Genomic DNA, 20,332 nt, shown 5'->3' with positions numbered 1-20,332 from the left:
TATGTGTGTAAATGCATGTAACATGCAGGATTAACTCCTTAGTTTATTTTAGTCTCTAGGTATGTGTATCTGTCTCTGTGTTTGTTTCTCCCCCCTGCCAATTTTTTTGTTACATGATTAATTTTTTGAAGTAATTTTTTAAAGATTGCAATGTAAAAGTCCACGTGTAATCCATGTACCAGAGGCAACTGCTACTGGTTTATATCCTTCTTAATCTTTTTGTTTTAAAGCCTATATGAGTTTATATTTCTAGAAATGGGATCCCATGTGCTGTTCTATAACAGTTTCTTTAACAGAATGTGGATATCTTTCACTTTCCATGCCTAATGTATCCTTTTTAATGGTTGTATAGTATTTTGTTGTATAGAACAATCTCTTACAGATGAACAATTAGGTTTCCAATTTTTTTGCTGTTTTAAACTGCACAAAGAAATTGTTTTGGTTTGAAGTATTGTTTTGATTTGAAATGTGTAGAAATGGGTGTGGTTATTGTTAATACAGATTTCCATGTATCTGGCAGCAGGAGTAGCGTGCCTTTTGAAATCGTTTATTAAATGCACTTCTTTGCCTAACCTCTTCCTATGATGTGACTGAGAGAAAAGGGGAAGAGTGAGCAGTGTTCTAATACCCTAATTTGGAGTATTTTTATTCTCTAATTGTGTGGTAAAAGAAAGGAGATTTGTCCTGTGATTATTGCTTTGCCGTCAGGCAGTGGAGCCATTTTGTTTAAATAGACATCTAGCACTGGTAAGGCCATGACTTTAATACTTTTTAATACTTTGCCTTTTATTGTAAAATTGTTCTTGGTGGTGAAGTTTTCTGTAACTAGAAAACAGACTGATTCTGAATAATCCACCATGCTTTTTCCTATGGAATCCATTTTCATCCTTTATTGATATTTGCAGTAGGCTTTAGTTTCTGCCCATTATCATGTGATGCTAAATGAGGAAACAAAATTGGACACACTACTCTTGTAAAAATGCAATCTTGATGATTTTTGTTGTTGTTAACTTAAGGAAATGTACACTATTTTATAACAAACAAGGCTAACTTGTTAAATAGTTATTGAGCGCAGAGAAACTAAGATGAAGAGTGATCCTGCCCTTTCAGGCTTGTTTTCAAGCTCTTGTGTGTTAGAAGTACATGAAAAATGGCAAGAGATCTAAGGACTTCATTTCCCCCTCTTCTCTTTTATCTTTTTTTTTTTTTTTTTTTAATTTTTTTTTTCCCCCAAAGCCCCAGTAGATAGTTGTATGTCATAGCTGCACATCCTTCTAGTTGCTGTATGTGGGACGCAGCCTCAGCATGGCCAGAGAAGCGGTGCCTCGGTGTGCGCCTGGGATCCGAACCCGGGCCGCCAGCAGCGGAGCGCACGCACTTAACCGCTAAGCCACAGGGCCAGCCCTCTTTTTTTTTTTTTTTTTTTTCTTTTCATTTAAGATTGCTTTTTTCCTCTCCCTTTCCATGTTATGAAGAGTGCGTCTTCCTTGAATTTTAGGATCTTGACGCAATGCAGTTGTCTACCCCTGGCCTGGATTTTCCTTTTTGTAATTGGTTATTTCCCATTAATTTTTCAGATTTCTCTGTTTAATTCCTAGTTTAGCTCTTTTCATCTCCTCTTGTATCATCTGTGTCCATACATTTGTGGATACCTACAAAATGATTTAAAACTTATCTTCTTAGGATTTCTTTTTTCCTCTCTGTGTCTTTTTCTTTATTTTAGGATTAGATTTAAGATTAATCAAATTCCATCTATTTATTGTTATTCAGTTAGTGATACCTTTTTAGTAATAATCATTATTGTGAGCCAAAACTTCTAGAATACCTCATTTATTTCTTTTGTTGTGTTAGATCCCATCTTGATAACTGGTATGAAAGCATGTACTCTGCTTTTCAACCTGTAACATCCTCATGGTTTCTGTTCATCATGCACAACCCAGATAGACAAAGGCCTACTTAAAGTGTTTTTCGTTTTATACAAAGCCCTTTTAAAGATAATTAGTCCTATATGTTTATGTTGAAAGGTGTCCCCTGTATTTTCATTTTCTTTTTATGAGTTCCCTAAAGCCCAGATAATAAATAAAGGAAATGAATATCAAAATGGAATCACCATCACTGGTCATGTAATTTTCTCAGCAGTCTTTAAGGGGGTTTTAAGAAAATATTTATTGCATGTTATGAATATATGGCTGCTTTTTTGCTTCCCACCAAAATCTTAAGCAATTTGTTAGTTTCAACCAAAACGTTGTACTTTTGGGTGATGTTTGGATGAAGGGTTTTTACTGTAAATGGTTTTTTCAGGTGCTTAAAGTGATTTTTTAAAGCCTTTATCATTATTAGAGTTTTATAATGGATTTTACCGGGAATATAATAATTTTGATAATGATCAGAAATATGGCTCTGGAGTTGCAACTTGGCCTTAGCCTAGTGCCATATTATCACAAAGAGTAAAAGAAATACACAGTTGTTAAATACTTAAATTAGTATTGATAACTATATTTTCTTACTCTCTTGATGTCTTTTATGATTTTGAAACACTAAACCAAGCTCTGTTCACTTCTGTTTTCTTCCGCCAGTGATCTTTGTTGTATGATATTTCGAGTTTGGACCTGATCTGGTAGGCTACAGCCAAAACAGAGCTACATTGTGTCCCCCAACAGCACAAGATTGTTACCCTGTTTGTAAACAGAAGCGACTTACTTGAGTGTATTTCGGTTTACTCAGCAACCTAAAATGTTTATCTTTTATGTTTTTCCGAGATTGGACTCCACATTGTTAATGCCGTCAGGTCTCACCGGTATAACTTTAACCTTAAAATATTCTTGGGGGCCCTGCCAAGAGGGATGCATTGAATATTTGGTTAGAAATCTAGGGGAAAACTTTGTCAGGAAATTTGGGCCATAAAAACATCTGTGTATCCTCCCTGACGGCAATTTAAAATATTCTAGGTTCTTCTTCATAATCATTGCAGGTTTAAGGTAAAGGTAGTATTTTGGTGACTTCTTTCCCCCCTATGAATACATTTTTTTCTTCTGAATTTTAATTTAGAGTTTTCAGTTTTACTACCTAAAAATTGTAGTAGTTCAGTAAAGACCATATATATACTTTTATCTAGATTTACTAATTTTCAACATTTTTGCCTCATTTGCTTTGTTTCTTTGTGGACTTGAGATATCCTGACATTTGCCTGCTAACTATTTCAGCATATATTTCCTAATGACATTCTTCTCCACAACTACAATATTGTTATCACGCCTGCAAGATTTAACATTTGTTCAGTAATGTCTTCTGATGTACAGTCTATATTTTAATTTCTCCAGTTGTCCTCCAAAGTCAGTCAAGGCTTTTACATTCATTTTGTTTTGTGTCTTTTGTCTCTTTTAGTGTAGAAGTCTCTCACGTTTCTTTGTTCATCATACATTGACCTTTGATGAGCCCTCTCTATTGTCCTGTAATTTGGATTTGTATGATTGTTTCCATATAATTAGATCCAAGTTAAACATTTTTGGGACACATAATATGTCATGGGTGGTGGTGTGTATGTGATCAGGTTTTAATAATTTTAGCATAAAAATGTCTTGGGACTCTTTATTTGCGTTTAACTATCCTTTTCAGTATCCCTAATCTCTAGTTTTATTGCTGACCTTCAAATTATTGGTTAGCTATCTTTCAGCTATTTTATGGAAACTCTGAAACTATATCAAGAACTTCTGAGTTTTGCTTTGTACCCTCTTCTAAAAGGTTTTATATCTCACTTATTTGGTAGATATGATCTCTAGTTTATGTTCCCAGGCTGTCAGATTTTTAGAAGTAGTAATATTTATGTTTATGGGTTGATGTCACACCGTTTTTACTTGAGGTGTGTAGTACTGGGTTAGGCTAAAGCACCTAAGCAAACAAATGCTAATGCTTCCATGGGAAAAATATATGCACATTAAGAACATGGGATTACACGTGTGTCTCCCACTGTGGCAGAGCTGGCTGTAATGCTGGAACACTCTTGAGTTATAAATTTTAGTTGCTTGTGAATGACAAGGGCATTTGAATAAATGATAAGCAGCATTCATTCACACGCGCTTTGTGCTGAAAAAAAGGTACTAAAGGACATGGTCTCTACTTTCAAACATCTCTACTTTCAAACATCTCGAGTCAGAACAGCCAGGTAAGTGATTAAGTAGACAAAACTATAGAATCTCTGTTACATATATCAGCTTATAGAGATTCTGTAGCAGAGAGGGGAAAAGGGAATTCCCTCCAGAGTCCAAAATTAGAGCTTTTTACTGTAAGCCTTCCCTGACCATATTTGACCACATTCTTTTTTTTTTTTTTTTTTTTTTTTTTTTATTCATTTTTTTCCCCCCAAAGCCCCAGTAGATAGTTGTATGCCATAGGTTCACATCCTTCTAGTTGCTGTACGTGGGACTCGGCCTCGCGTTGGACGGAGAAGTGGTGCCTCGGGGCGCGCCCGGGATCCGAACCCGGGCCGCCAGCATCAGAGCGCGCGCACTTAACCGCTAAGCCACGGAGCCGGCCTTTGACCACATTCTTAATCTTCTAGTTCCTATTGATTTTACTTATTCTATGAAGATTTTATTATTATGGGATTCTTCCTAGGGCTTAGAAAACAAATATATATTCTTGCCGATTTTTAGCTGCCAAGAATTAATTTTTTGTTTATTTTTTTCTTTCTGGCTTGTTCTCTGTGGTGCCAATAATGTCTGGCTTCCTACATTTTTGTATTCTCAAATGAATGCTCACTCTTAGGGTTTAAATATTAGCCTCTGTAAGGGTGTTCCTCCTCAAGTTATGATTGAGCCATTACTTGCAATCAGTGCCGAATATTAAATCGACCTTGCGACTTTGAGAGAATATTTTACTATGTCTTCATATGTGATGAGAAGGCAGTAAGATAAGTAATTGATATATAGTGTAATCACTTTTTCTTTTACCTCATCATACTATTGCCACCAGTAAAACAAATCTATGTTAAGAGTACATAATTTTTCTAAAAAGGAGTATTACACAGAGTGTTTACAGTGACAGATACAGAATTGTGGACAACACAATTCTGTTTAAAAAGACCGCTTCCAGCAGCTACATTTCAGAGCTGACCTGATGCTGTCAGAAGCAGAGTTCTGCCTAAGCATTTAGGGGGCATGATGAAAGAAGGCAATAGTATTTTTCTTCATTACGCGTTGTTTACAGATGTTGCCAGTTATTTGCATTTTAATGGAAAGTTTTGTTTTCTTGTTTTTAACTAAAATACCATTAGGGGTATATTAATAGAATTATGTTTAAGAAAAATTTTTTTAACCACATCAAAATGTGGTTTAGTGTGAATATTGCTGTTGGTGGTTTTTAAATAAATAGCATATTCATTAAAATTGTTAATAGAAGAAATAATGTATGCACATAGAGCTACTCAAGCCAGTTTGAAGGAGTATTGAATAAAAAATGTTTAACTTTAATCCAGCACTGCCTTTCATTCCCCTCTCTAGGGATCATCGTACTTAATTAGTTGCCTTGTATCTCCTTACATAAATTGTCTGTGCTTATGAAAGCATATTCATGTATAGTTCAGTTCCCTAAACAATTTTGGTTCTAGTTTTTTTGCTCCTTTTAACATCATCGTACTTAGGTCCGTCCATACGTATATAACTGTAAGACAAAATATCAGAAGTGGAAATTCTAAGTCAAAGAATATGTGCATGATTTTTTTTTGTCAGCAGTTGCCAAATAGCCCTCTCAAGAGTGTGTCAGTTTAATACCTATGAATTTTCACTGAAGATGCTTCTTTCCCAAAACCCTTCTCAACACTTGGTATTCTCAAACTTTAAAAAGTTCTGACAATTTCATGCATGAAAAATATATCGCTTTGTTTTACTTAAGTGTGGTCAAGCATATTTGCATTTTTTTAAGCTATTCTATTTCTTTTTATATAAATGGCCTGTTTTCTGTTGGATTGTTCATCTTTTTTGTACTGGTTTGTAAGGGTATTTTCGTGTACTAGCCTTTATGTATGTGTTGCTAATTATATTGCTAATAATTATTTATTGTATATGCTGCTAGTATTGTTTTCCCTGATTTGTCATTTGTCTCTTGACTTTGTTTATGGTGGTTATTTTATTTATTACTCAGATTTCTAAATGTTGTCCTTATGGCTTCAGAGTTTTGGTCTTACTTTGAAAGGATAAAAATTTCTTGTGATGTTTTCTTCTGGTACTTTTATAGGTTTTTGTTTCCCTAATTTCCTTTTTTTCCCTTTTTTATCCCCCCTCCCGTTTTTTTTGTTATTGGTATTTAAAATATTCTCTCTTGTTTTTTGTTTTGACATAGGTGCTAGTCCTATGGGAGTAAATGGCGGTGTAGGGGTTCAAACGTCGAATCTTCTTTCTGACTCCATGTTGCATTCAGCCATAAATTCTCAAAAGTAAGTCTTGTCTTGGTTTGTACCCTTTGTCAAGTTTTACGTACTTGTTAAAATTCATTATTTCAGTTTTTTAGTTTCTTTGGTTTTAAGATAGCCTTGATGAATGAAAACAAACAATATATTTGAGTCCATACTTTAGGCTTTCTGTAACCTTATTTGAAATTATATCTGGGACTGGTAACCTGCACCTTCCCGTATACAGTAGGACATGGAAAGTATGCAGCTGCTTAAAAACCGAGTTTGCTCTATCCCAGTGTTAAGAATTAGTCCATTGCCCAGTGAATTCCCTGGGGTAAGCTGGTGTCAAAGTGACAGCTTAGTCTTATAACACAAGATGTAGTCTCCTAAACCCAAGACTTCATCCTCCCCTTCACACAATGAAATGTTGTGGATTAACTCATTCCCTCACACAAGTACGAACATATACACACTATTTCCCCCTGACTTCTTAATGTAAACAGACTTCTCATAGTGTCTTGGACCTATTGCAACCATCACTGTCAGCTCTACTTAAATGAAATTTTCTTCCTCCTACCCTTGTTCACTAAAACTGTTTCACGACTCCTTTTTAAAGCCCGATGATGAGTGAAAATACCAGTGTGGCCTCCCTGGGTCCTATGCCAACAGCAGCTCAACCATCCAGTACTGGAATTCGGAAACAATGGCATGAAGATATTACTCAGGATCTTCGAAATCATCTTGTTCACAAACTGTAAGATTGTAGGCATGTCTTATTCATAAAAAGTTACCATGTCAACATGCTTCCAATCTGCCAGGCACTTAACCACAAGAGGAATATTATTGATTTTTCTATAGTCTGGCTGTTGCTGCTGATACTTCTGCTTCTGTGGCTTTCTTGCTTCTATTCTGGGCTTCTCAACTTTTCACCATCATTTGTAGGAGTCTTTCAGCTTTAACAGTGTGTGAACTGTTCTGCCTAGTGACAGTAATCAATGTATTAGTTAAAAATTATTCATTTTAATGTCACTGACTTTACAAAACACGTATTTTAGAAGAAAAACTAGGTCTCAGCTCATTAGATTATGGCAGTGGCAACACTTTCCTGTTATCTCTGGTAAAGCTTTTATTATGTTGACAAGTTGGATCTGGTAGGGTGGTCTTCTGGTCCTTTAAATGTGCACCTATCAATAGTTGGTGAAATACCTCTGCACTATTTTTTGGGAAGGTGATATATCCCAGACACTGACTCACAAACACTGTCTTATTTAATTTAAAGAGTTCTTGTCAGATGGAGGAGAGGGAAGGCATGTGGAGTGGTAAAATGTAATGTGGCCAATATCATTAGGGTAGAGCTTGGACCTCACTGATTACAGAGCTTACATTTCAAACAACATGCAGCATTTTCTTTCTTGGAGAAAGCAATCTTTTTTCATTTCTCCTCCCACTTAGTAGAAGAGTCTCCTTCATTCCATCCTTATGTTTTATTGTTTTAGAACCATGTGGCTTATTTTTATCTTCTTTATTTTTATGTTACGTTGGCCTACCGGTTATACTTGAGTTTCATTTAGGAATTCTAAAATAATAACACTAGAAATAGAATTTGACAACAAGGAGAAAATTCTGCGATTTTAATAAAATGAATTAATAAAGAATAACCAAAACAAACTTATTTTGTGATAATCGAATTGTTTAGAAACTTTTATTTAATTGACAGAGACAGTAGATTATTTGGGATTGATCATCTGACTTGATGTTTAAATTTGATGTTAAAAATGATGTTTATTGGGCCGGCCCCGTGGCTTAGCGGTTAAGTGCGCGTGCTCCGCTGCTGGTGGCCCGGGTTCGGATCTCGGGAGCACACCGACGCGCCGCTTCTCCGGCCATGCTGGGGCCACGTCCCACATACAGCAACTAGAAGGATGTGCAACTGTGACATACAGCTATCTACTGGGGCTTTGGGGGAAAAATAAATAAAATTATAAAAAAAAAAATGATGTTTATTATATGCTTGTGAATTTTTCACCAACTCAGATATTCTTCCAGGCTTCCATTTATTCCTTCCCCATCTGGTTCCTTCAGGTACTATACAACTGAACATGAGGTGTCCAGATGATAAAATTAGCGCCTGGAAATCAGATTTGTCACTCTTTAGGAATGCTAGTGCCAAGCATTTTGTGGGGGATTGCTAGAAAGTAAAAGACGTTGAATTTAGCAGAATCATTATGCATTTCTGCCCCCTTCACTTCAAGTTTTTGATCTTTTAAGATTTTATAGTGATTAGGTTTTGTTTTTCTACACTGAATAAATTTAGGAGAGTAGAAGGATCTGAAGGCTGTTGCTACTTGATACTGTGACAAAGGTCAGGTTTCCTCACTTCCTCTATGCAAATAGCACAGTGTAAGTTTTTGCTCTACATTAGAGTGACAGGGACCAGAGAGAATTTTTATGGAGTCATTTCTTACATTCTGATCCAGAAAACCCTTTGTTTACCACCAAGAGACAATTTCATTTTGGTCCCTTATTATTTTATATTTGAGCACATCCCATCCCTCATTTTTTTTATTTTACTTACTGTGTTCATTGTATAAAAATGAGAAAATACTAATCAGGAGAAAGTATAAAATACTGTACATTTCTATGATGAGAATGAAAAGCTGACATGATATAATAGTGTTAGGATTTCTATTCCTAGTGTTCAAGCCATATTTCCTACTCCGGATCCTGCTGCTTTAAAAGACAGACGGATGGAAAACCTAGTTGCATATGCCCGGAAAGTGGAAGGGGACATGTATGAATCTGCAAATAATCGAGTGAGCATCTGTTTTTTCTATATAAAGTCAGAAATGGGCTTGTTCTGGTTGTTTAGTTTACTCCTCTTTGTAACATCTATGAGTAATACTATACTTCAGGAGATACCCTTTAGCTGTCCTGTCTTATTCTCACTATGCACAGTCAAGATAACAAAGCTGTTTTCTTAAAGTGTATGTCATCAAGAATCTTACGTTTTTTTCCTTTTAACAACACAGTGCACTCATGTGGCACTTTATCTGGGTTGTCCTTCTGTCAACTTAAAAAGTGGTTGAGCTGTTACCAGCTCTGTGCTATTTTCACTGGAACATGGTGAATCAGCTGCTTAGTATTTTCAGCTTAAGTAGTAGTTGAGTTTCTCTACATCAGTTGAACTTTCTTCTCTAAATTGACACTTCTTCAAAATGTAGCATATTCTTTCCATGTGCTTAAATTGCCTGCACATATTTGGTAAACCTACATTGAGAGGTCATGCTTTTTACTATGTAGGTTCATAATAACGGTGCTTTTCATGTGATCATTCCAAACATAAGCTTATATTTGGAATGATCTAAGAAGGTAGACTAGACTCTTCCCCCTTTTAGTTTCTGCCTACTTCTTTAAATGAAGCTGATATCTGTTCATAGTTCATTTTTTCTGCTACCTGATGATAGTTCCTCTTTTTGCCTCATCTCTGTTTTCTTTCCAAAATTCAAAAAGGCGGAATATTACCATCTGCTAGCTGAGAAGATCTATAAGATCCAGAAAGAACTAGAAGAAAAACGAAGGACTAGACTACAAAAACAGAATATGCTGCCAAATGCTGCAGGCATGGTGCCAGTTTCTATGAATCCAGGGCCTAACATGGGGCAGCCACAACCAGGAATGACTTCTAGTAAGTGTTTTTTCTTATAATTATTTTAGAGAGAAGTTGGTAATAAAATGATTTCTAACCAAAGTCATTAATTTATATTAGCTTGTGTAATTATTCTAGAGTTTTTGAATGACCCTTTTTTGCCTTTGCAAAGAAATTCATCCTCTAGTAAAAAACAGTAGCTGAACAGTATATTTAAGATTTCTGGGCATGGTACTAAATATATCTTGATAATCGGGCGTCATTTTTAGAACCCAAGATACTCTTCTCTCATAGTGACACCTAGAAAATGATAGCCCACAGGTTTCAGTGACTCGCATGTGGTAGCCAGCCAATAGATATAGGCAGAGCAGGTTCAAAGCTCCACCGGCTTTCATACATTCTAAACACACAGTATCGTGTTACTTACATTGTCACACTTTCTTTTTGACACAATATGTTCCAAGGCTAAGAACTATTTATTTTTTAGAAGCATCATTTAAAATTCATCTTGACAGTTTCAGTGTTCTGATTATAGGAGCCTTCTCGACCTAATAATGATTTAATAACCAGATAGCCAAGATTATTATGCATTGTCTTTTATTCATTCATTGACTCATTACTAGTTCCATGCAGTAAACTATGGAGTAGGTACGCAATAGTGAGGAACAATACAGGCTATTTAAATGATGTGAGAAAGGCTGTGATAGGGAAAAATCTGTATTTCTTGAGTTAAGGAAAGCTGACTACCTATAGGTAGTGCCCACTGAGCCAGCAGGTACCAGCTCTTATGCCATTAGTTGATGTAGGTGGGCTGAGAAATTCATCCCCCTGAGGCCTTCACGTAGTAAAGTGGAGAACTCTTGGTTGCCACTGGCCTTTAGCAGCCTCATTTGTTAACTGCAGTGTGCTGGATACGTTTTTTCATTGGGCCATGATGTGAAAAGAATTGAGAAGAGCAATAGCGTTTCTGGTAGAGGGAATAGTATACACGGAGGCCTATTGGCAGGGGAAAGCACGAGTATTTTTTTAGTGGGTAGGAGAATAAATGTTTGGAAACGAAGTCAAGACTAGAGTTGAGGAGACAGCTTCAGTGCTGATGGGTTTGAACTACGGCAGTATCTAAGGTGTAGAGACAAGTGGACAAATTTGAGATGCTTGGATGTGGTGGAATTTACTTGAGTTGTTTAGAAATTTGAGCTAAGTCTAAAGTCTATCAGATATTGAATTGTAGTTTTATGTTATAGTAAAGACAGTATGGTACTGATGCAGGCAGGAACAAATATTAGTGGAACTGAATAGCCCTGTTGACCTTTAGCTTGTACTAAATCTGGCATTTTGTAGAATGAGATCCCTGCCTTATCCTATACATGGCAATTGTAGAAGAATCAAGAGTTTTAAATGTTAAACAAAAAATTTAAAGTACTACACAGAATATTGAAGAAAATGTAAAATGAAAAAGGTTTCTAAACTAGATACTACCTGGAGGATTTAAAGAAAAAAATAACACAAGATATAAACATAATTAATGGACAAACCAAGGAAAATATTTTCAATACTGAAGGTAATAATTTCCTTAATAAATGACTTGAGGGAAAAAACAATGAAACATCTGGGAAGAAAAATGGGAAAAGGAAATGAAAGAAAAAGTAAAATCAATAGAGACCTTTTGGGGTCTCTAAAGGTTAAAATGGGCATTAGTGACTATGTGTAGTAACATGACTCTAGAATATGCTGTTGGTGAGAATTTAAATGTTTGTTCATTCCCTAAATCCAATCATTCTGTTTCTAGGAAGTTAATTACAAACAATAATAGTACAGTTGCACAGAAATATTCACAGTAGCATAATTTATACTATTGAAACATCCTAAAAGTGCCCCAGTAATTGTATTGCTAAAGTAACCATGCAGCTGTACATTAGAATATTTTAATTGAGGTGTCCCCAGAGCATTCCCATTACACCCAAGCAGTTGCAAGACCGAACAGATTTAACCAACCATCAGAAGTCCTCTACTAAAGGTGAAGGTCACAGTGTGGCTGAATGACAGCTCTGAGGTGATTTCCACCTACCCTGTACTTGAGCGAACAGCACACCTTGAGGGGGCTGTTCCCTGTACAGAGATACCCAACCTGCAGCGCTTGTGTAGATAAATTACAGCTGCAAGGGAAGGTCACAATCTGCATAATAGAAAATTTACTTGAAGAATTATTACAGAAAACAAAGTATTCAGAAGAAAAAATTTCTACACAGAAGAAAGGAAAACATAAAAAGACAGCAGGGGATGGAAAAGGAACTGGGAGTTTAAAAAACATATTAGTAATAAAACATAGAAGATAAGACTTAGCTTTATTTAAACGGGCAAAATAACGTGGAAAAGAACAAAAGTCAAATCCATAGAGAGATAGAGAAAGCAGATTTGAGAGATCCAACAATCTAATATGTAGGTGCCGTTATCCCCACCTTACGGATGAGCAACAAAGGTATAGAGAGAGTGGCAGAACCAGAAATCACACCCAGCATTCTGTTTTCAGAGTCTTCTCTAGGCCATTAAGATATGTTGGATAAACAAAGTTGTAATTAAAAGGTTAAAAAGTAGTAAAAGATGGGCCAGCCCAGTGGCATAGTGGTTAAGTTCTCACACTCCGCTTTGACGGGCTGGGGTTCGCAGGTTCGATCCCGGGCGCAGACCTGTGCACTGCTGATCAAGCCATGCTGTGGCGGCATCCCAAATACAAAATAGAGGAAGATGGACCAGATGTTAGCTCAGGGCTAATTTTCCTCAGCAGAAAGAGGAAGATTGGCAAAGGATGTTAGCTCAGGGCCAGTTCCTCACCAAAAAAAAAAAAAAGGTGGATAAGGATACATCCAGAAAGTAAAACGAAAGCCTAAAGAAAAGGAATGAAAAATATGACTAGGTAAGAAGCCCGAAGTGTACCATAAGGGAGAAATGAGTTTAATAAGGTAGACAAATAGAAATATGCCCCCATGGTCATTGCAGCATTATTTACAACAGCTAAAATATGTCCATCGATGGATGAGTGAATAAAGAAAATGTGGTGTGTGTATATATACAATGGAACGTTATTCAGCCATAAAAAAGAAGGAAATGTTGCCATTTAAGACAACATGGGTGGACCTTGAGGGCATTATGCTAAGTGAAATAAGTCAGACAGAGAAAGACAAATACTGTATGATCTCACTTATATGTAGAATCTAAAAAAAAAATCCACCGAGCTCATAGATACAGAGAAGGGATTGGTAGTTGCCAGAGGCACGGGTGTGGGGTGGGAGACATGGGTGAAGGGGGTCAAAGGTACAAACTTCCAGTTATAAAATAAGTAAGTCCTGGGGAGGTAAGTACAACATAGTGACTATAGTTAATGATATTGTTTTGCGTGTTTGAAAGTTGCTAAGAGAGTGGATCTTAAAAGTTCTCATCACAAGAAAAAAAAAAATCTTGTAACTATGGTGATGGATGTTAACTAGACTTACTGTGATCATTTCACAATATATACAAATATCAAATCATTATGTGGCACACCTGGAACTAATATAATGTTATATGTCAATTATATCTCAATTGAAAAAAAGACAAACAATGGGAAAAGTGGACGGCACAGTTTTCACACTCACTTAATGTGATGTATTAAGTTCAGTGTGAATTTATCTAATTTTTATATTTGCATGAGAAAATGATTATATGAGTAAGAGGAAGGATTATGGAAGACTTGAATTTTCTCATATTTGTATTTCTGTGAAGTTTTATCTTTTTGGCAAAGAGCATGCATTTATTATATAATCAGGGTGGCTGTGATAGGTCTATGTATCGGCCTAGAAAGATGTTCATAATAATTGAATATAAACAACATGTATGTGCAATCTGGAAAAGATAAACCTAATTGTTAATGAGGTTGAATAGGGAGCTGACAACTCAATTTTTTACAAATATAAAAACTTCAGGAGAATGTTGACGACAGACAAGTATGTGTTTTATACTCTGTTTTGAAATGTGGCATACTCCCGGAAAAAAGTGGGAAGAAATAAATACTAATCTGTTAACAATAATTTCTTGTGAGAGGTGGTAGGATTCCTGGATACTTATGTTGTGTGTTATAAAGTTTTTGATTCTCCAATCTATGTGTATGTTTTGCATTAAGAGAGTAAGTGTGGATGATGGACATTTTGATTAATGGTTTTATATGTGTGTGTATATATTCTTTATCCCAGAATATCTATCTTAAAAATTATCATCAAAATGTTCCTTCAGGTGTTCATCAGATGTTCCTTATGATCATGAAAAAGTAAGAGCTGCCTAATGGGCCAACAGTAGATTTTATGACACATTTAGACCATGCAGTCAGTAAAAACCATCAGGTATATCATAGTTGTAAGTGAAAGTGCTTGGGCCAGATGTGGGCAGTAGGATTATGTTTTTATTTTTTCATTTGATTAATCTCATAGGTAAAAATCAGAAGATTTTGCATTACAATCTGGATTTCTGGCTTCCTTTAAAAATGGAAGGATCAAGCAGATTTGGCTCTCCTTCCCGCAAGGACGTCTCTGTCTATAGCTAGAGTAGTGGTTGCGTATTTAGAAGGGTTGTGCTTTCTCCACTTCACCACAGTCCTCCCTATTCTCTGTGGTTTCAGTCTTTCACTCATTGATAATAACTGCCTAGCCCTTGCTGGCATTTAGCTTGTATGCCTATCCATATTATTGACAGGAAAAAAAATTTCCTCATATATTAGGAGAAAACCTTGTTTTGTATAAATGTATGTAAATATGTATGTGGAAGATTAAAACTATTAACAGAAGTATATCTCTTTTTGCTTATGTTCTCTAATCTTTATATAGTAAACATAGGTTACACTTGTAATTTTGTAAGTCTTGCACAGTTGTTGGTAAAAGATTATATAAATAAATGTTCAGCGTTCTCTCCGGTTTTCCATTTGACTGTATTATAGTTTTATTAGGAGCAATATTAGTAGTAAATCCTTATGTACTAAGTAACTTGAATTACAGTGAACCACATAGTTGTGCGATCATTTTTGTTGCTATTTAGTATGGCAAACTTTATAGTAAACGAGCAAAAGGGACAGGAAAATTTGAGAGTTGTCTGAAGTGGTGGGCTTCTCTTTAGAGCACAGTCTGCTCAGAGGCCTGAGTGCATAGCACTTTGGGTGGCGGGGTATCCAGGATAGAGCTGGGTCACTACACGCATCCTGTCTTTGCCTGAGTACTACAGAAATATTTTCTCTCTGCACCATGATGTGAAAAGGTTGGGAAACACTGTGCTAGAGGATGTGCAGATAATCCAAGAAAACATTTACAATTTATGTATTCATATTTTAGTGTCGTTTTTAATTATTTCTGTCTTTGTAATTTTTTTAAGAGGTGCATGAAATCTAGTGCAGTATGATGTGTGTATTGTTTAAAGTCACTATTCGCAGTGGGCTTGTGTGCATAAAACACATGTTATTGGGGTACACAATCAAATTTGGTCACGGGACAAAATCTGCGGCTTTTGTCTGTGGAGATATTCTGCATACCAAAGAATCAGGCTTAGTTAAACAATAGCACATTAAATGCTATAGTAGCTTTTTTCTTTTTTAATTTAAGATTTTACATTATTTTTCTGTCAACACTAAAAGCACCCTGGTCCATAAAGGAATGTACTAAAACTAAAACCATTTGGAGGCATTGTCTCATATTCCAGAGCTAACATTTTTTTCAGATTTCTGTCTAGTTCATAGCTTTATTCTTTTGAGATTCAGATGGAATTCTTCAAGATATTACTAAAGATATTTTGTGGGGTTGTTTGTTTTTAAGGGAAGAGCAGCTGGCTGAAAGATTCTTTTCTAACCATCTTTGTTCCACTCTAGATGGCCCTCTACCTGATCCATCGATGATCCGTGGCAGTGTGCCAAACCAAATGATGCCTCGGATAACTCCACAACCTGGTAAGTTGTGAAAGACATACATGTACTTAACTATGGCCTTTTTTTCAACAAAGTCCCTGCTGTACCACAAGATTATACTTGCCACCTTGATTCCTGCCTCAGGCCAGCAGTAAATACCATAATTACCTGCTTGGGAAATCAGAAAACCTTTTGGAGTTGGAGCCCGGGGAGGAAGGAATGTTGAAGAGCAGTTGGCTGACAGGTTAAGGGGCAAAAGACATTAAATGATCAAGCATCCATTTAAAAACAACTGGCCAAGATGGAATTTATTCCAGATTGTAAAATTTGATTCAGAGACCGTATGTTAATTAACAATGCCCTTCTGTGGCTGCTGTCAATGAAACAGATTCATTCACAGTTGAAAGCAGGTTCTTTTATTTGTCCTGATAAAATGATGTAGAGTCAGAAATAAGAACTCTCTTATTCTCGGATTCCATGAAGGTGTTTAGATCTAATATTTTACACTTATTCACAGGATTGAATCAATTTGGCCAGTTGAGTATGCCCCAGCCCCCTATTGGACCCCGGCAAACGTCTCCTCTTCAGCACCATGGACAGTTAGGTCAGCCTGGAACTCTGAACCCAGTAAGTTTAACCTCTTTGGGTAATCTTTTTGGCCGTTATCTGACATTTTAAAAATCGTTTTTGTTTCTCCTTTGTAAACAAAAATTCTCACACTTGCTTTAACAGCTAACTATAAGTGATTAATCCTTCACTTTGATTCTTTCTGTAATTCTGTTGTATTTGGCCCTTAATATAGACATAATTAAATGATTATATGTGTTTCAGAGGTGAGAGTAAATAATTATTTTTTAAAAGTGGAGTGAAGAAAACTAAACCATATACCATAATTAGGCAGTGAATACTAAATTATTAATTTTCACTTATCTCTTTTACCTATAAATTGTTTTTAGAAATTTGTACTACAGAAATAATCAAAGATACTAAAAGGATTTGATTTGAAGAAAATTCAAGTTAAGAATGTTATATTATGTACCCTATTTTGAAAAAAGGCCATATCCTGAATGTACATTAGGGGATTAGTTATGTTTAAATTATGTTACATATGTAAATTGGAATGCTCTGTAAGCAATAATTCCAGAATTTATATGATGGCATGAAAGTTGTTAATAGCTTTAAATGGGAAAAAAAGGTTTCTAAAGCGTGTTATTATAGGATCCAATATAATTAAGAACTCTCTTGATTATAATCTGTATAAAATAAACACTGAAAGAAAGATGCTTGCAGGTACTGTTCATAGTCAGTCATAGACATAGTCATAGTGATAGTCCATAGAATACTTAGAAACTTAGAAGAACAGCCAGTCACCTTTCCCTAGACTGTCAGTGTTTAGTAGCCTGTACACATTGACATAGTCCCCTCTCTTCCATAATGCCTGTCTTCCCTAGACATAAAACCTACCCAGGCAGGAAACTGTCTGTCTTTTGCAGGGCTGGTGGAAGGGTAGTTGCCTGGTTCTACAGATGAGAAGAAGGACTCGTCATCTCACTGCTCCTTATGCAAACTCTAAATCTGTCATCCACCTTTCCATGTTGGCCCCGACCCTCACCCTGTCTTTCAAAGTTAGCTAGTGCCTCGAATCCTTGAGCCTTGTTGAAGTTGTCTCGCCTAGTGTCTAGGCACCAATCTGCCTTATTTAATGAGGAGTCTTAGTCTTCATTTTTATCTATAAGACAAATACATTTCTTGGGTTAGGAAGTTTCTAGCCTTTGGTACTCCGTAATTCCTTCCTTTATTGAAGGCCTAGATTTGTGTGGGGCAATTTTAGAAGTGAAATGTAACAGTCCTAGAGTATTTGTGGAGCGTGAGTGCTACCAGGTTCAGCCACAACTTGTAAGATTTTACTTGTTTGTACCTATTATGGGGTCTTAAAATCTGTGCTGTTACAATACCCCTGACATGAGCAAAGACCTCGTGAAATTGTGATTCACTCTCCTCTCTTAACAAACAGTATACAAAGAAACAATAACCTCTGTACCTCATCAGGGTTCTATGTGCATTTGTGTATCAAGAGAATATGTTTGTCTGTATCCTCTTGTGATTTCTTAGAGGAGGCTTAGGTGAGCTGTGACACTGTTCTCCATTATCTTGGCATGAGAGTCAGCTGTTGTACCACTTTCTTCCTTTCCTACCCTGCCCTCCCCACAGCAGGGCCAGAGCAGTTGGTGATTCCAGCTGTAGTAGAATAACTGTAATGCAGCAATTTGGTGTTCTGTGTTCTTTTTGTGCAGCCTATGGGCTATGGACCTCGCATGCAGCAGCCTTCCAGCCAGAGCCAGTTCCTTCCCCAGACTCAGTTCTCAACACAGGGAATGAATGTAACAAATATGCCTTTGGCTCCGTCTGGCGGTCAAGCACCAGTGTCTCAAGTATGTCTCACAAATGGATTTTTTTACTTGTTTTCATGATTCTTGAAACTTTTCTTGATGTAGGTTTTTACAGGGAAGGGTAGCAGCAAATAGTGAAAATAGATGATTTTTATGTTCTTAATAAGAACAGTTGTGGACATGGGTTATTCTGAACATGAAGAGATTACTCTGTGACGTAGCTGAGGCCATTCTGCTAAATGTTTTGAAGTCTATTTAAGTACTGTATTGATTGGATTATTCAAAGATATCCCCCCAATAACAGGATTTTTGACACATTTTGAAATGGAGACATTCATTGCCAGTTTCTATTTAATCAGTTTGTGTCTTTAAGTGCATGTATCCTGCCTATGTAAATATTTCTTTAATTCTGTTCTGAATTGCCATCTTGTTTTTTCATTTTAACAGGCACAAATGTCCAGTTCTTCCTGCCCTGTGAACTCTCCTATAATGCCTCCAGGGTCTCAAGGGAGCCACATTCACTGTCCCCCTCTCCCTCAACCAGCTCTGCATCAGAATTCACCCTCTCCCGTACCTAGTCGTACCCCCACCCCTCACCATACTCCCCCAAGCATAGGGGCTCAGCAGCCACCAGCAACAGCAATTCCAGCCCCTGTTCCTACACCTCCAGCCATGCCACCTGGGCCTCAGTCCCAGGCTCTACATCCACCTCCAAGGCAGACGCCTACACCACCACCAACGCAACTTCCTCCCCAAGTGCAGCCTTCACTTCCTGCTGCTCCTTCGGCTGACCAGCCGCAGCAGCAGCCTCTCTCGCAGCAGAGTACAGCAGCCTCTGTTCCCACCCCAACGGCGCCTCTGCTGCCTCCGCAGCCTGCAACTCCAGTAAGCAGAGACTTGTGTTTAGGCAGTAATGGTAGTGTTACATTACTTCTGTGCAATTTCTGTTCTCTATAGTTTTATCTCTTATTGTTGTTTCCTCAGTTAGACTAGAATCTCTTTGTAGTTAGGGACTTTCTTTTCCTTTCTGTTTTTTCTTCCTGTTGTAGTGCCTAGCATAGAAGGAGCTCAAAGATTTTGTTTAGTCTGACGTCGACCTAAATGTTCTATGTTGTATTCTGAGGCTTAAAGGCATGTAAGGGGATGTGACAATGGGAGAGAGTCCATAGTACATTTAGTACACCACATGAATTTTACATATGTTTAAAGAATCTTTTTCAAGCAGTCTGGGCTGTAGTATTCGAGAGCAGATCAACAAAATCATGAATTAATGAGTGTTTTTGGTCCTAGCCAAGGTTAGAAAATCATAATCTAAGATGAGAAAAGTATGGGCCTGGAACAACCTGTAGCTTCCTTGTGAGAGGCTTGTTATGTATATAGTAGAAATCCAAATTCACATCTAATAGTTGCGTCCTTACTAATAGAACTCAATCTGTCAATGCTTAGAACTTTCTGGCTTGATCACTGATAGTAATATTTTAGTTCCCTGTCATGTTGGTGGACTGAGAAGCCCCATAATTTGCAGCTACTTCATGAACCACTTCATCAGCGACTGCTTCCTCCTGGCCTCTGATAGGCAAGGAATGGCAGAGTACAGAAGGGAAACTTGTGATTTTATTCTGTGTAGGATAGTTCCTAAAAATACTGACTTCTCATTGTAGGGTTTCTTATTGAAAGACGTAGGAAAAAGAGAGATTGCTAGTTAGCCAAAAGAATGTAATGCTTCAAATTAGCCACCATAGTATGGGAGTTCATTATGTTCTTTCTACTTTTCTGTACATTTGAAACTTTTCCTAATGAGAAGTTAAAAACAAGATAGCCAGTCATCTTTATTTTCTTTGCATTTCTCTGTAAATGTGAGCCCCTCTGAGGCAGTCATCTCTGAAACCCCCACCCCTCACACACTGCCTTAGAATGATAGTTACTGAAGAAAGAGTTGCTGGCTCTTGTTTGTACAGCCAGCTAGCTAGTGTCTGCAAGGCCTGTTCTTA

At 36.9% G+C, this 20,332-nt stretch overlaps 1 protein-coding gene across 5 annotated transcripts in view; it reads left to right on the top strand.

The window, feature by feature from the left end:
- EP300 (EP300 lysine acetyltransferase) overlaps positions 1-20,332 on the top strand; it is a 78,697-nt gene that overhangs the window by 34,555 nt on the left and 23,810 nt on the right. For all 5 annotated transcript variants that reach the window (XM_087448868.1, XM_087448869.1, XM_087448867.1 and 2 more), the window contains 8 exons: positions 6,337-6,430; positions 7,005-7,142; positions 9,084-9,201; positions 9,899-10,073; positions 15,916-15,993; positions 16,469-16,578; positions 18,246-18,383; positions 18,789-19,226. In XM_087448868.1, coding sequence (XP_087304994.1) covers positions 6,337-6,430; positions 7,005-7,142; positions 9,084-9,201; positions 9,899-10,073; positions 15,916-15,993; positions 16,469-16,578; positions 18,246-18,383; positions 18,789-19,226 — 1,289 coding nt within the window. The remainder of the gene's footprint in view (positions 1-6,336; positions 6,431-7,004; positions 7,143-9,083; positions 9,202-9,898; positions 10,074-15,915; positions 15,994-16,468; positions 16,579-18,245; positions 18,384-18,788; positions 19,227-20,332) is intronic.

Source organism: Ceratotherium simum, chromosome 25 (genome assembly GCF_057802395.1).
Source record: "Ceratotherium simum simum isolate JZ-2026a chromosome 25, ASM5780239v1, whole genome shotgun sequence".
NCBI classification, from domain to species: domain Eukaryota; kingdom Metazoa; phylum Chordata; class Mammalia; order Perissodactyla; family Rhinocerotidae; genus Ceratotherium; species Ceratotherium simum.
Note: the sequence above shows the minus strand (reverse complement) of the source record. Positions and strands in the feature narration are given on the sequence as shown.